This window comes from Eleutherodactylus coqui, chromosome 4 (assembly GCF_035609145.1).
Source record: "Eleutherodactylus coqui strain aEleCoq1 chromosome 4, aEleCoq1.hap1, whole genome shotgun sequence".
Classification (NCBI taxonomy): domain Eukaryota; kingdom Metazoa; phylum Chordata; class Amphibia; order Anura; family Eleutherodactylidae; genus Eleutherodactylus; species Eleutherodactylus coqui.
Window position 1 is genome coordinate 7,384,768 of NC_089840.1, and position 16,630 is coordinate 7,401,397.

General features: G+C 47.4%; 2 protein-coding genes across 2 annotated transcripts in view; both read right to left on the bottom strand.

Moving 5' to 3' along the window:
• The window catches only part of MRPS6 (mitochondrial ribosomal protein S6), a 44,211-nt gene that overhangs the window by 25,256 nt on the left and 2,325 nt on the right, over positions 1-16,630 (bottom strand). The gene's annotated exons all lie outside the window — the stretch shown is intronic.
• SLC5A3 (solute carrier family 5 member 3) lies at positions 7,102-9,911 on the bottom strand. The gene has a single exon (XM_066599004.1). It carries the CDS (start codon positions 9,687-9,689, stop codon positions 7,545-7,547), a length of 2,145 nt encoding a protein of 714 aa, XP_066455101.1. The 5' UTR covers positions 9,690-9,911; the 3' UTR covers positions 7,102-7,544.

The following is a 16,630-nucleotide window of genomic DNA, read 5'->3' on the forward strand; positions in this document are numbered from 1 at the left end:
CAACCAGATCTGATCTCAGAATTGAAATCACATGACTGAGGAAAGAGGCCACGAGTTCAGAGAGAAAGAAACCACTAACCCAGATAACACTAGCCGAATTATATATACTGGGAGGGGTAGTTATAGTGAATATAATATATACACACCCAGACCCTTTACACTGGTCACAAACACCGTGAAGTTCAAAAACTTGATGTAACTCATAAAAACACAATTATTTCATAACATAGAACTTTGGGTCTTCACTCCTGGCGGGAGTCGAAACAAGTGGAGTCCATAAACTGTCTGCCCCCGGGCACAGATGTTGTATTCGGGCACACAAGTCAAAAACCATATTATTAAACCCCAACCAGTTAACTTATTTATGACCCCCAAACTCCAAGTTACGTCCATCCTGTCCTATATGTGTGGATTTATCATACATGACCACGATCTGCTATGACTCCATACATACCATGTAACAAGTGGCATCACCACAGAAATCTGTATATGTCAGTGCGTCTTTCCATTACATGCCCGGAATTACCCAACTGATCTGTTGACCCCATTTAATGGACACTTGTGACATAACAGAGACATTCATCTAGGGGGCAGCATAACCGGGACGCTCCAGCATTATATACCTCCAGCATCCTTACCAATACATTGCTGTAACCAACCCTGCCTACTTGGCCATGCCTACGGGCTTCACTGGTTGTAACTCCCTAACCTTCCTGCAGGCCCTTGGGGACAACAGTTTTAGAAGTAGTTCACATGAATGGCCATCCATGCAGTATACGGATGGGCCAGATCTACTGTGACTCAAGAATGAGAGTCTCCATGACATCCATATCTTCCGAGAGGGTATATGGACAGGGGTCGTCTTCATGAGGCCTTTTAGGCTAGATGGAGGATGACGGCGAGGTGAAGACTGTAATGTTGCATGGGGGCTTTGCATCTAATGATAGTCAATGGGCTCACATTGTGACCCAACCAGGCAGTCGCAACAAATACAACCCCAATTCCAAAAATGTTGGGGCGCTGTGTAAAATGTGAAGAAAAAAAATGCAATAATTTAGAAACCTCATCTAACCATATTTTATTCCCAACTAGCAGTATACCCGCCTGCTGCACGGCGCTGTAAGCTCAGGGATCGGTAAGCGAAAGGTTTTCAAAAAGATTTTATGAATATCAGTCCTGGAATATACAAAAATGAGCCGAGCGCCGCACTCTTATGAAAGCTGTCCAAAAGAAAATGTGCTGCCCCTAGCAACCAATCACAGCACAGCTTTCAATGTACCTCAGCAGTACAAGAAAGCTGAGCTGTGATTGGTTGCAATTGGCAACAAAAGTTACATGGGAAGTCGGTGAGTCTGATTTTTAATTAGGCCAGGATTTGTCGCCTGTTGGTGAAGAACGCTGCGGCAAAACGTCACTCAAATCGGACCAGAACTGCACTTTATATACAAGACATTTCTCCATCATTTATAAATTGCCGGCAGTAACACATCTCACTGAAGTTGGGCGGGCCGTATCTACCGCTGTGTAGCATCCGCTCTTGGGGAGAGGACTGTTGTCCTGGTCTTGTCTTCTGGCCGCTCCGCAGTCCTCGCTCATCTTTCCTGGATTTTCTGTTTTATGATGCGCCAAATGTTTTATAATGGTGGACGGTCTGGACTGCCGGCGGCCGCTTCACCCCGGACTCTTCTTCTGGAAGCCATATTGCTGTGATGGATGCAGTATGGGGTTTAGCATTGCCCTGCTGATATATACAAGGTCTCCCCTGTAGGAGCCGTTGTCTGGATGGCGCAGATGTTGTCCTACAACCTCTATACACTGTCAGCATTAATATGCCCTTTCAGGATGTGCGCTGCCCATGCCACAGGCACTAATGCCACCCCAGACCATCAGAAGTGCAGGATGCGGCATCAGTGGTTTCCAAAAAATTAGAACTTTTGATTCATCCGACCAGAGAAGTTTTCATTTTTCCTTCCGTTAATTGTAATGGCGTGTTTACGGGGCAAAATCCACAAACGAGATCCACCTCATCGGTCACTTTGCTGGTCACTTCCGCATCACCTGACCAGCGACTGCAAGGTGACGGAAGGAAGCGCCAATACTGCAAAAACTGCGGAGGGGAGACGGAGCGCAGCATCTTCTGAGATCAGCCGCAGAGGCACGGTTGATTTCGAGTCAGAAAAAGCATCACTGATGGTGCCGATTGTGGCTGATATAGAAGAGGAAATCGCTGCAACATTTGCCCTACGTGTAAACAAACCCTAAAAGGCGTGGTGACAAGAGACGCTGACATTTCTGGATTGTGTTCATATATGGCTTCTTCTTTGCATGATACGGCTTTTACTTGTATCTGTGGATTGCGCAGCAAACTGTGTTCACAGAGATTCCTGGAAGCCAGTCGCGCACAACTCTGGCATCATAGACTTCAAAGGAAGCCACGTGCGACTGTAGCTAGCCCGAAACCGGTCTACAATTTGGTGTTTCTTGACATCCAAACCCCAGCTGCAAAATAGTCACATGACCAAATTCACCGGGCAGCCGTGTACCTTCATTTTTAAAACCATGTTTAAATTCTTTGCAATTCTTTTTTTCTTATGCATTCGAAATTCTGACCCCTTTCACTGACTTGGAAAGGAACAGCAAGCACAGAAAATGGGCAAAATAATTGCAAATCCTAGCACTTCCTTAATTTTCTACCTTTATTCGATACTATATAGTCTCATAGTATTAAAAGTATATGAAGAAATCTCTATGCGCCCCATAAGCTCAACTGCTCCCCTAGTGGCCGGTGAAGACAAAAGCATCATTTAGGTAAATATGGTGATTGGCATTGCTGCTGGTTATCACATGGGCCATTGCGTAAGTGACCATTCATACGCCATGACCTGCAGCTACAAGGTTTAAACTTTCTTCCAGGACTAATTATTTTCTTCCATGGCATCTCACCTACAATGTAAGAGTCATGACTGGTATGAGAAGAAGTAGGATTCATGAGGATATTTCACAAGGTCTCCACTTAGATATATTGTGCAAGAACCTAATTAATAATGCAGATTCAGGATGAGAAATGTATAGCCGCAACTAAAAATCTAGCATTCAGAGCTGGACAACCAAATCCTTTAGGACAGCCTCGTTGCTAGGGACACACTGCCTAACTACAGCATTTCAGACAGAATCCTTATAGCCACTAGCCTTAGATTATCCAAACCTTCAGCTCAGTGCCAGAGTGACACCAAGATGTGGGAAAGGAGATTTAGCCAATTTCAACATAATTAGTGCTGTGTTTGATCGGTAAAGTGCTGCCATCCAACGGTACGAGCAGCGACAGCGCTTCATAAGGAACAAGCAGGAAGAGACCGAGGATGTGGCGGAACTTTACTAATTAGACTCGAGTCTGTGGATTATAAATGTAATCCTCTTCATTAGCTCTGGCGCAAGCGCATTTAGAAGCCAACATCATTTCTTCAGAGGTGTACACAAATACTTATGGGAGGAGTTACTAGTGTCGCCAGTAGAAGAGCGTCTAGGACCTCCCCCGAGGAGCAGTTCTGTCAAAAGGTTTGACGTTCGTTAGCTAGAATCCATGGTCTCATGTTTCCAATTAGTAAATTTGTGCCAGATCCCATGCCTGGGGCTTTTTATCTTTTAGGAAAGTAGGTTTGACAACACTCAAGCCAAGATTTTCTCTTCTCACCTAAAATCAAAAGATTTGCAAAATGTGGCTTAGATTTAAAACCCCTTTAAATATCAGCTTCTAGAGCAAGGAAAAGAAAACGGTGATGCATAAAATATATTTACGAGACTTTTTTTCAATGAGCACTAAAAGTTTTTATTATTGTACATCACTATATAGAAGTTCATGTAGTCGAGGCACACGAATATAAACGGTGTGAGCAAGAATAAAAAGGGGACCTTACTCAAATGTCCCTCTTACACACACAATGGAAAGACAAGCCAAGGAGAAAAAACAATGGAAGAGGATACATTGAGTTGGCCATAGACACAACTACGTGAACACAACTGATGAGCGGTAAGATATGGAGTCAATGGAACAATCTAGTCCCTTGGGAGTTTGTTCCCATTGTAGCAGAGATGTCTGGTGAAGTTAGAGAATTTCATCTGATTTGCAGTAAATTTTTTACATTTAGGCCACGCTTTGGTTGCTGGTTAAAAGGGGCATTCTGGGCATTTACTACCAATGACCAATCCTTAGGATAGGTCATTAATAGCCGATTACACGGCTGAGAAAAGTCCCGTACAACACACACAACTCGAGTGATGGATTAACCCGGTTTCCAATGGGTTTATTTACACGGGTGCGTTTCCTGTCGTGCAAATAGTGCGAGACAGAAAAACGTAAGCAGGTGAATAAGACTTGCAACATGTGGCGCCTCTCGCGGCACAAGGGTGGAGTGGCCATGTGCTGCGTGGTTCAAATTGCGCCTGAGAATCTCGGGTGCAACTGACTATGAGCCGTGCAAGTGTGGCCTAAATATGTCATCTGGTTGAGGTAATAGAGGAGGAAGGTCCCTCATCAAAAGTCAAGAGTTACTACAAAGAGCATCTCTTGATCTGGAGGACCCGGCTCGTCCATGTATTTCATAGACAGCCCAGTGGTTTAAATGAGAATGGTGTAATACCTCATCTCCCCTGCGGGAATGCTAGCTGCCATTTTCTTCTGTAGATCACAGCTGATCTCTAGTATTCCCAGAGATCGGTTGGTCATTAAGGGGCATATTTAACAGAAAGGTTCTCTATTTTGGACAATCGCTCTTTATAAAAAAAAAAAAAAGTTGGGCAACTTTCCTTTGAAGATTTTCACCATATAGAAAACCACCCGTTTTAGGTTTCGGTTATTATATTTTATAACTGTTATTTATCTAATTTACAGAATACTTTATGGCCGTTTGTTATACTTCATTGTAAATTTAAAGCATAAATGACAATTCTAGAAATAAGAAGAAAACAACTTTCCATTAGGACTCATTCACACGAGCATACGCAGCGTTGTACACGTCGCAGTCCCTACGCCTCTGCTGGTAGAAGAACCGGCAGCGATTGGCACTGCGAATGCCCAGGATTCTGACATCACGGACATGCGCAGCGAGATTTTTTTTTTCAAATTCCCAGAGCCGGGCTGCGTATATGCTGCAATGTATATCTCCTGTGTATCATACACAGTGTCCGCTCGCTGTTCCAACGCAGGAGTGATGGAAAGTCCATTGACTTTCATTGCCTCCCTTCACCGTGTTACAGATGGGAGATACGCGGCGACAATACGCCCGTGTGAATGAGCCCTTAGACCAAGTCTCAGTTCCTAGCCGTTGTCAAGATCTCAGTTTGCTGTCAGCTTCCTTCTTTACTTAAATCCAGTAGCGGTCTAGAACTTCTCACAGCTAGCGGGTTGAAATTGACAGAAAGCAAAGAAATTAAATAGGGCGCAAAATTGTAAACCGTATATTCAAAAGGTGGAAAACTTTATTATACAAATGATCAAGCTTCTCTGCCCTTAAAGGGAAAAAAACCGGAGCCTAAAAAGGTTGTATTTTATAAAAGTGTAATTAAAATAAATATTAAGACAAACAAACGAAAGTATTAAGCACTCGTTTCCACAAAGAGAAGAGGAGAGAGAGGGGCGCGGAGAGAGAGGGGCGCGGAGAGAGAGGGGCGCGGAGAGAGAGGGGCGCGGAGAGAGAGGGGCGCGGAGAGAGAGGGGCGCGGAGAGAGAGGGGCGCGGAGAGAGAGGGGCGCGGAGAGAGAGGGGCGCGGAGAGAGAGGGGCGCGGAGAGAGGAGTGGCCTACGAAGTAACCAAGAGTCAGACACCATGAAACGGAGAGAGTTGGAGTTACACAATGAGACCGATCGACTAGACTTATTCACAGAATCCAAACTGCAATTATAGTACAAAATAATCCGCTGTAGTTTAGACTAAGGCAAAGGTCAGGTAGTCGGAATAAAAAAATATAGATATTATATAGAAACGTACAGAGACTTGTAAATCTGAAATTTGGTGTGCCGAATCCCTTAGATCACATACAGTCTACTTCAGTAAACGGTCCTCAAAATAATAAATTACATATTTGGTAGAAATAAGCATCGGACCAGATCCCCAACGAGTATCCCCAGCCGAAACATTAACCCCCGAGTGACCGGCCCATTTATGCCTTAATGACCAGGAGATTTAAAAAAAGCTTTAACTCATTGACAGAAGCGTTCGAGGGCCTGCTTTTGGGGGGGGGGGGGGGGGGGGGGGGGCGAGTCGTTTTTTTGTTTTTTTTTCAATAGCTCTACTCTGGGGTTAATTTTGGGGGGAGATGGAGAATCCCCACAGAAATTACCCCATTGCTCCTGGGTTTTGTTTTCACAGCTTTCACCATTCAGTAAAAGACATCGTGACAACTTTGTTATCTGATCGGCACGATTACCACAATACAGAATTTACTGACAGCTTTATTTACCACAAAAAAAATGTTTTTTTTTAGAAAAACTGATTGCTGCATTCTAGAACCCCGAGCGCTTTCATCTTCCTGGCAGTGGAGCTCCGTGAGGACTAGTTTTTGTGGAAAGAGTTGTTTTTACTGGTAGCGTTTTGGGGGTACGGGTGACTTTAGGATTGCTTTTTTATTGTGTTTTCAGGAGGTAAAAAAAAAAAAAATAGCAATTTCGACGTTACTTATATAAATTTATTTCTATGGCGTTTACCAGAAGCGATGATGTTTTCATGTTTTCATTGTTTGGGTTGTTATGAACGGAGTAATACCCATTATGTGCTTTTTTTTTTTTTTTAGGTTTTTGGTATTTTATCCACTTTAAAGGGTTTTTTTTATTAGGAAAAGTTTGTGCTTTTTTTAAGCTAGATTGATTTTATTTTTTTATAATTAAACTTTGTTGAGCCTTTTTTGATTGTTCGATTACTAGGATAGTACACTGCATTACGTACGTAGTGCATTCTACTAAGCCTATGACTCCTTTGTCAGGCCTACGGCTCCATGGAAACCCATTGGTACCTTGCTATTGGATTGTGGGGTGACAGAAGGAGCCCCCCGTCATCTGCTTATATGCTGCAGTTGCTACGGATTGTGGCATTTGACGTTTTTCTGTACCCGGCCTTTACGGCAGTAGCCGGGCTGTCATTAAAGCATTGGCTTGGCGGACTACTATGATATATGTACAGGTTTAAAGCCCATTCGTGGTCACTGCAAAAAGGCATATTGGCAGTCACTAAGGGGTTAATCGCCCATCTACTGGCTAGCTGATAAAGGTTTGCTCAATGGGGTTCAACTGATCGCTACAATGGAGGACCCAACAGTCAGACCTCCACCGATTATCCAGTAGATGGGAAGATGAAAGGTTTGGGGCTCGGATCCCCCGTTCAGGAGGTTCACATGTACAAGTGCTCAGTTTGGTCACTAATCATCTGGTAAAAAGGCCATTTTGGGAGTAAACAACACATTGCGACATGGAAGGCCCTGCACTTCATTCCGTCCTCCAAGAAGGCAACAGTTAGAGATTGTTTGCTTCGCCCTGCAGAAGATACATTTTACTCTTACAGTGAGAAGTAGATAAACATGAACACCCCTACAGAGCAAACACAAACCAGTCCCGTGTTGAGAACTCGCGTGACGATCGGGTTCTCTTCCAACATTTTTAAGCACGTGGCTTCATCGTCCACGTTCTCGTTTATGGCTCTTTTATTGGCCGAGGTGCCTTTGTACCCACAGAACCAGTCAGCAAACTTTGTGCATCTGCTTTTGTCCTCTTTCTCCAGTTCCGAGGGCAACTGTCTCATAAGAGATGCCTCCCCGTTAGAGTAACAATCCACCGGGGTCTCGGCTTCTGAGACACTTAAGGAACTTAGTGGATTCGAGTCATCTTTGTAAGTCATTAGAAGGTTGACGTCCTCCATTTGGATGCTCTTGATATGGTCCTCGGACTTCCCATTTGGAAGAGCTTGTTTTAGGTCATCGGTGGAAGGGGAGGCGTTTTTCTCACGTTCTTTGTAGGAATTCTCATTGCATGTTTTTTCTTTTACTGACTTGTTTTTGAGCGCCCAGAAAGTAGTGGTCCTGATCTGTTCTTTCTTAGGAGGTGCAGTCAAAAGGCTGACTACGACAGCAATGATACCTGTAATCCAAAACAGAGCAGTTGCGATATACATGTAGTGGATGTTTTTGATGAAGTCAGGACGATTGTCTGGTAGGTTGCACTCTGGGACTCGATAAACAAAAGCCAACACAAGACGGGTGAATCCGAGCACAAAACCTACCACACCACCATAAAACGCCCCTTGTTCATTGCAGCGCTTCCAGAACACACCCAGGAGGAACAACGCTGCTACCGGGGGAGTCAGGTAGTCGGCCACCTCTTGAATGTAAAGGTACATTTGTCCCCCTTGCATCTCCACAATGATTGGAACCCAAGCGATGCTGATGACCACCATGAAGGCTACAAACACCCTTCCGACCAGCATAAGCTCTCGAGATGTTGCAGTTTTCCGCATAAATTTGTAGATGTCAAGGGTAAAGATTGTGCTTGCACTGTTAAATATGGAGTCGAGGTCACTCATAAGGGCTGCAATCATAACAGCCATCATAAGACCACGTAAACCCACTGGGAGAACTTTCATGACTAACCGGGGATAGGCAATATTGGAGCACCCAGCTCTGCTGCCACACACTTCCATGCAGTGCTCGGGGTTAATGCAAGCAATATCATCCACAAACATTATTCTGGATATCATGCCTGGAATGACTATTAAGAACATTGGTAGAATCTTTAAAAAGCCAGCCATAAGAGTTGATCCTTTGGCGTGGGAAATATTTTTGGCTGCCAAAACTCTCTGGACGATGACTTGGTCGGCACACCAATACCATACTGAGGCAGGGGTCTGACCCAGGAGAAATCCAGGCCAAGGGATATCTTCATCAGTGGGTTCTCTGAGCATCTTCAGAGAGTCCGGTTTTGGTGCGACATGGCATGAGTTAGTATTGGTAAAGTTATGGGTCAACAGTATAGAGGTGATATTGGGTGTTGCCAACATATATCTCCTTTTGACTTCTTCAAATCCACCGATTTCCACAAAACTTATAATGGTCAAAGTCAACGCCCCGATGATCATGAGGAAGGCCTGAAGGGTGTCCGTATAAATCACCGCTACCAACCCACCAGTGACGGTGAGGAGTGCAGTCATTCCGATGAGCAAGATTACCGACAAATATAAGTTCCATCCGAGAGATTCTTGGATGAACAATGCCCCCGAATACAAGTCTACAGACAGTTTGGTGAAGATGTACAAAATCAAGGAAAGAACAGCAAAATACACCTGGATCCTATGTCCTCCAAAGCGCTTTGATAGATATTCAGGCATGGTGTATACTCCGGAACGTATGTAGACCGGAATAAAGACCCATCCGAGGAGCTGCAACAGTAACAAGGCGTTTAGTTCCCATGCGCCTACTGCAAATCCACTCGCTGCTCCGGATCCCGAGAGTCCAATGAAATGTTCACTACCAATATTGCTTACAAACAGGGAGGCCCCAATAGCTGCCCAGGTCATAGAACGACCCGCCAGGAAGTATCCGCTTATCGTACTCCTGTTCGACTTCCACATGGCAAAAAATCCAAAACCCAATACCAATACAAAATACAGCGCCACTATGGCGATATCGGCCGCTTCCAGCGAAGCTCTCATGGTTAGACGATAGGGGGTGCGTCCGGTTATAAGAGTCCTTTATAGACCACGGGGGTGCCTTAAGGTCACAACAGTGCAAAAAAACACAAACAAGTCTTTGTCCTTTGGTTTGCTTTCTTGATGCCAGCTCCTGCAACATTCGATGCTTAGCATGCACTTTATTTTTACATCGACCACTTCCAAAGCCATCGGCTTTTTAACCATAGAAGGAGGACCTATGGCAAGGAACCCTGCAAGGCAGCAAAAACAAGAGACAAAGACAATTAGAAGTGGTAGTCATTGTAAAGACAATGACGCGTGAATTAAAAAAAAAATTAATAAAGAAGATTCCAAAAACTACGAGGAGCCTGAAGGGTTAATAGCATGTTACATTACAACGGTATGAGCTACACAGACGGGCAGCGGAAGACGAGTATGGGCGTGGGGACCTAACAGTATTAATATTCAAGTACCTTCCACGGGCGCTCAGGATCATGTGACCAGCTAAAAACATGGAGTACATTTCGCAATCTACAAGAAAGCAGGATGAGAAGCGGCAGTCATAAGGGAACATCTACCGCCCGTCTACGAGACACCTGCCGCCCGTCTACATCTACAGTCATGTCAACACGTGGTGTTACAATTGCCAAAGTTACATTTGCCAAGCATTAGACCAGTCTCACACGCACGGGTCGGACCCGATGCAAAACCCATCATACACCGCGGCTGGCGGCCATGTTTAAATCTGTATTGGGGATGGTACAGATTTTTTTTCAAAGTTTTTTTTCCCCCCGTGCCATCGCTAGGGTACCCACGACCTATCCACAATGTTAATTGCGGATGTGCCGCGGGTCGGACGGCTTCCATTCGTCTGAGCGGAATCCGTAAAAGAGTAGAGCTTGTTGCGATTTTATTTGCGCTGGCGGAAATCGGAATCGCAGTCCGCTCATGTGAGAGGGTATGCCAATGCTCTATTCTTGCTAATGGATGCGTGGGTGGCGATGGCAGATTCCACAATTCAAATCCGGTCGTGTGAGGCCGGCCTTAGATGAATGATACCGCTCAACTGGGAAAACCAAAAACCAAAAATATAACCCCTTCCTGCTCCAGGATGTAACCTTATGCCCTATGGATGGCAGAGGCAGAGAAGCTGAACCCGGTACATCGACAGCAACAATGTCGATGTGACGTCATCAGCCCGTCGCCGTGTAATCGCAGACTGCTGTTGGGTCTCCAATGGCCTGCAATTGCTACAATTTGTGATAATGCATCGCAATACAGAAGTACTGCAATGTATCATCATAGCGATTATAACACAGCAGGCTTAAGTTCACTACAGGGACGTAAAAAAATGAGTAAAACAAAAATAAAATGTAAAAACGCTCGTCTAGTATCATCACATCCTTAACGACCCGCACAATAAACTGGCGCACGTTATATTCTGCACAGCAAATGTTGAGGGAAAAAAATGAAGCCAAAATGTTTTTGTTTTGTTTTTTTCCCATTTCACCTCACAAAATTACGTAAAAAGTGATCAAAAAAGCCATATGTACCCCAAAATAGTACCAACATAAACTACAGCTCAACATGCAAAAAACAAGCCCTCATGGGAGTTCTGGGACTTTGACAGTAGCGATGCAAAAAAAAAAAAACGAAAAAAAGAAAGGAAGGGGGGGGGGGGGGGGGGCTATTGTAGACAAAACTAATAAATATATAAAACTAATAAATATATGTAATTTTGGGATTGTTGTATTTGTACCTCATACAGTCTTGTTGTCGTAAGATTATGGCTTTCAAAAAGTGGAGATGAAATTCCCCGCCAAAAATTGTTACATCCCTAATACCAAAACAGGCCGCGTCACTAAGGCCGCCTGCAGACGAGCGGGTCGGATTCGGCGGCGAGAATTCTCGCCGCGGGACCCGTCGCGAGCGCCTGCAGAGCTGAGCGCGTACTCACCCGCGCTCGGCGGCCCCGACTCTTTCATGTGCCGGCTGCCCGGCCGGCGACCGGGTGAGTGACGTCTCTGTGCGAGGCTCTGCGAGCCCCGCACAAAAATAGGACATGCCGCGGTTTGTTTGCCGCGCGAGATTTCGCGCGGCCGTCTGCATAGGAGTGTGTATTGTAATGCACTCCTATGCAGGCTTTCAGTGGCGGAAATCCCGCAGGAAATCCCGCCGCGGGATTTCCGCCCGTGTGCAGGCGCCCTAAGGGGTTAAAGACCGATTGGAAACCTCCAGTCACCTTTTATCAAACCAAGTCCAAGACTCCCGGCACACGAGGATGAGGTTATATTTCATCAGGACCAATCGCAGTAGCCACATGGCCGAGGGTCACTCCAAAAGTAAATGGATGGCGCGAGTCCAAGACGACAGCGTGGAGGAGCAGTAATATAAGACCCCTCACCGGCGCCATCACATGCTGCACTTTATGACCACGAGAACAGAAAAGAGCGGGAAACACTATAAGACATCGAGGAAGAGATCAACAAACAGCGAAAGGAAGGGAGCGAGGACCGAGCGCCAACACAAGACCACCAAACACTACACTACTAGAGGGGCTTCTACACGGCCCAACTACTGGGCAAGAGCAAGTCTGAGCGGCCTTATCCCAGTAGGCCATGTGACCATCCATACAGTAGCCAGCGAGCTAACGCTCAGTCATCGGATTGTGTCCACGAGTATAAAGACGCTCAGCGGTCCATCTTCCCATGTAAAGGTAGTCAGTCACCTGTAACTGCTCAGGCGACCATCAGCCCGTGTATAAGGGTCTTCAGTGGAAAACGTGACCGCTGACCGCTATACGGAGATGAATGACCGTTTGTCACTAATACGGTCTGAACCGCCATGTGTGAAGACCTGCTAGATGAGCGCCGAATCACTCAGCCAATGAGGCTCCTTTTACACTAAGAGTTCTAAGAATGCATCAAGGCGCCCGCGAGGCGTGGAAGGGAGATAAGTCAAAACCAAAGACAGGAAACATCCGCCGTTCACCGGTGAAGCCTCCTTAAGGCTGGTTCACACGGGGCGGATTTGCTGCGGATGGTCCGCACGCGGCTTCTTATCCCGGGATTAGCCATCAAAGTGCAAATATCTCATCCACACTCTGCGGCCGATCCGTGTGGAAACGGCCATGCGGCGCGGAAAACAGACGCAGCATGTCAACTCTTTTTTTCCCCAGTGGCCTCTCTACTCTCTATGGGGAGAGATGGCCGCAGCGGAGATGCAGGCGGCGAAACCGCTTTACAATCCGCAGCTGCGCTTTTCCAGCAGAATTCTCACTGATTTTCGGTGCGGCCAACCCGTCCCGTGTGACCCCAGCCCAAGGGGCGGCCCTGGATTAGGAACCACCTTTCCAAATCCAGTGCGGCATCGTCCATGGGTTGTGTCCGGGCTCACGCACTTGGATGGGGAACAGATGTGGCAGCAGACAATGCCCATGGGCAAGAGTGGTGGCATATTTGGTATACAGTGTGGAGGTCTCCATCTACGACCGGTCACATGACCACAGTCCTGGCAAATGTTCAACCAATGCTCACCGCTACGGCATGTATTTGTATGGCCTTATGAAGACATCAGCTAGGAGTCGATCATGAAGGACATTTTATGGTTCTTGGACTCGCCAATCAATGATGGACTCAAAGTCTTGATAATGACTAGGCTTCTTGATAGAAGGGAATGTTAAAAAGGTCTCTTAACAACAAGTGAATCACAGAATGTCCGCATGCGGTCTCCACCTCAATTGTAATCTATGGGAACCCCTGGCAATAAGTGTTCATTTTCCCTACAGCGCCACCACAGGGGAAATGAAGTATTACACAGTAGGCATTCAAATCAATGGGCTGCCTGTGCAATGCAGGACAGCTCAGGACCTCCAGGGCGAGAGACACTCTTTACAACCTCTCTCCAAGAGAGGAAGATCCTGAAAGAGGATCCCCCACCCTGAAAGAGGATCCCCCACCCTGAAAGAGGATCCCCCACCCTGAAAGAGGATCCCCCACCCTGAAAGAGGATCCCCCACCCTTTATTAACTCAGGTTTAACTAATATGGTTTATGAAAATGGGTTTTCTAAACTGGGCACCTCCTTCAATAAGTCAATAGATTTAGATTTTTGGAGGAGCTCAGAGCGAAGTTGCAAAAATCAGATAACGTTCAGTAATATTCTGATACGGAGCAGGAGGTGGCAGCTCACCAACAGGCTGCCCATGCCATGCAGCCAACCTGGCCCTAATGTCCAGGGACAGCGACGCTCCAGATGAGCTTCAGTCCAGCAGGACCCGGCACACCATATAGCTTGTACCCACTTGCAGAGCCATAAAGCCCCCGCGCCCCGATCTGCTCTCGGAACCAAATTAAAACCTGCAAAATAGACATTTTTAAAGCCATATAATCTGGACTTACGCCGTAAAACCTCTTTATTACAGTAAAATAAAAAAAATTTTTAAAAAGGAACAAGAAATAAGGGTTACGAGCCGCCCCCCCCCAGGAGAAAGGACCGCAGGAACCCACGCCAACGTCTTATTAGGATGGGCCTGCCAACATTTAAACAGTCAAGGTGTCGGCATGGAATGGTCATCGGTGGACCGAGGAAGGACCTACGGGGCACACCAAGGAGAAGTCACAACAGGTCAGACGGGAGGACTTGTGGAGTATTCGGCCCGTCCACACGGGGGCAGACTTGCAGCAGGCGGTCAGCAACAGAAAGTCTGCCTCCATCACCGCGCCATTTAGTGCGGATTTTGAGGCGGTTTTCTCTCGTATTTTGTGCAGAGTTTCCGGCCTCATTGAGAATACGGGAAATTCACCATGGAAACGGCGATAAAATGAACATGCAGCAGAATTCAATTACGTACCGCAAGTCAGTTTCCGCACGGATTTTTTGATCAATTTTTTCCCTGCATTACAGCGCGGTGTGAGGGGAAAAAAAAAATCACGGAACGCATCGCCCATTGATTTCAATGGGTAGGAAAACATTGCAACGAGGGGTACGCCGGGCGATGTGAGGCTTTCCATTGAAAACAATGGGAAACACTTGACGATCCTCCGGCGCGGCTTTCAGGATCGCAACCCAAGTGATGCTTCAAAACCTGCGGCACTTAGTTGCGGGTTTTGGTGTGGCTTGGCTGTGCGCTTTTCCGTTGCGTCCGGCGCTACCATAGAGGAGAGCGCGGCGGCAACGGGAAAAAGAAAGAATGGACATGCTGCGGCCGGCGAATCGGCAGCACAGGCTTTGCCGCGACGGAATCGCCGTCCCGTGTGGACCAGAGAAATCTCGTCCACGTGGCTGGCTAATCCCGGGATTAGCGGCCGCAGGTGATCCGCCCTGTGTGAGCCCAGCCTCATGATCTATCGCTATAAAACCAGATGCTGGAGCCTCACACCCGTAAAGCGCCGAATCCAACGCCGCGGCCGCGTTCACGAGTCGGTGGATCCGCACTGCTGCTACAACAACATCACAACTAGAGGCCGACTCTGAGGACTCATGTCTGATCCTGTACCCTCACATTAGGGCTCCTCTATACGGGACGATCTGCTGGGCACAGATACCTGACAGCCATCGCAGCGACAGTTGTGATAAGCCACACCCCTAACCACACCCCCTTTTACCTTGGCCGTATTTCTTTGTGACAGGGTACCGGCGATGGACGGTCACTTATAGGCTCGCACATTATCATCGTCGTCGGCAGCATTCGCTCCTCCGCTGGGCTTACCCCAGCCGATCGGCCATAAACACAGCGGCCCCCGGGGGCCACCACACCGACAACATATCGGGGTTCACCTGTGGCAGCCAATCAGGATGCAGCTTTCATTTTCAAGAGAGTCTCTTAAACAAAGAGCTGAGCTTTGATTGGTTGCGATTGGCGACACCTTCACACCCCCTTATCGTGAGGTAAATAAACCGAGGCGGCGGCAGGAAACGGCAGCTTGTATAGCGCTCCACAAACTGTTGTCCGAGATGGGGTGATACGGAGATATACTATGACCCGAGACATTAAGGCCTCTCCGAGGGAAGAGCCGGCCATATTGGGATACCATCTACAAGGTATACGCCCGTCACCACACAGCAGGTATACCATGCTGAACGCCATGTTCCTGAGCCGCCGTTATACGAGATGCCGCATGGTGAACCGTCCGGGGACTGCTCTACCTCGTCCACCTCCAGGCCGGGGCCTCCAGTACAGAGCTGCTCCATTCTGGCCAACATGGCCGACAGACGCCGGTCGGGTCCGTTCACATCCAGCGGAAAAGCGGCGGCAAAATCTGCGGCACGACCGCATCTACATCTGCTGTCTGTTATTTATCAACGCCAAACGGCCGGACCGACCGGCGCCACATTTACCCAACAGGCCAATCAGGCGCCTCAACGTTTCAGCCCGGCTTCAGCTCTCCAGGCCCGCCTGACATGTTCGTAAAAGATGGACATACAAACGCAGACATTAAAGGCGCGATCCGGGCGCTGGACGCCCCCTCCAATAGGACCCCCTGTATTATAATAGGGGATCTACACTTAGGCCACTCCCACAGCGGCGTCCGTTAAACCACCACGTTTCACAGCATTGTCAGACGCGAACAGTGCTCTCTAACGCAGCGGGTGAGGAGGGGCGGAAAAAAAGCTGGAATGCACTAAAATAAGGCAGACAGCATTTAAAACCGGGCGTTACTGGCGCGGCGCTCGACCGCTCCTCTGAGGAGCCCACCGAAACCAATAGAGGCGATTTACAGCGTTTAGCACAAGGCTTGAAACGCCGCATCAAACGCTGTAAAACAATGGCCTCACCCTCCACAGCCACCGGGATCCAGCGCCGACGCTCCGCTGTGGTCCCACTGATTGTTGTGACAGATGATGTCAGAGGAAACTGATGCAGCCAATGAGAGGCGGCCGCGTCACCTTCCTGAACTCCTGGCTACACGGCGCTCTGGATGTGATCGCCGACGCCAGGAGAACGAGCGGCAACGCTGCCGC

Excerpts from the sequence above, each read along its gene's own strand:
- SLC5A3 (XM_066599004.1), bottom strand. The coding sequence starts at position 9,689 with ATGAGAGCTTCGCTGGAAGCGGCCGATATCGCCATAGTGGCGCTGTAT.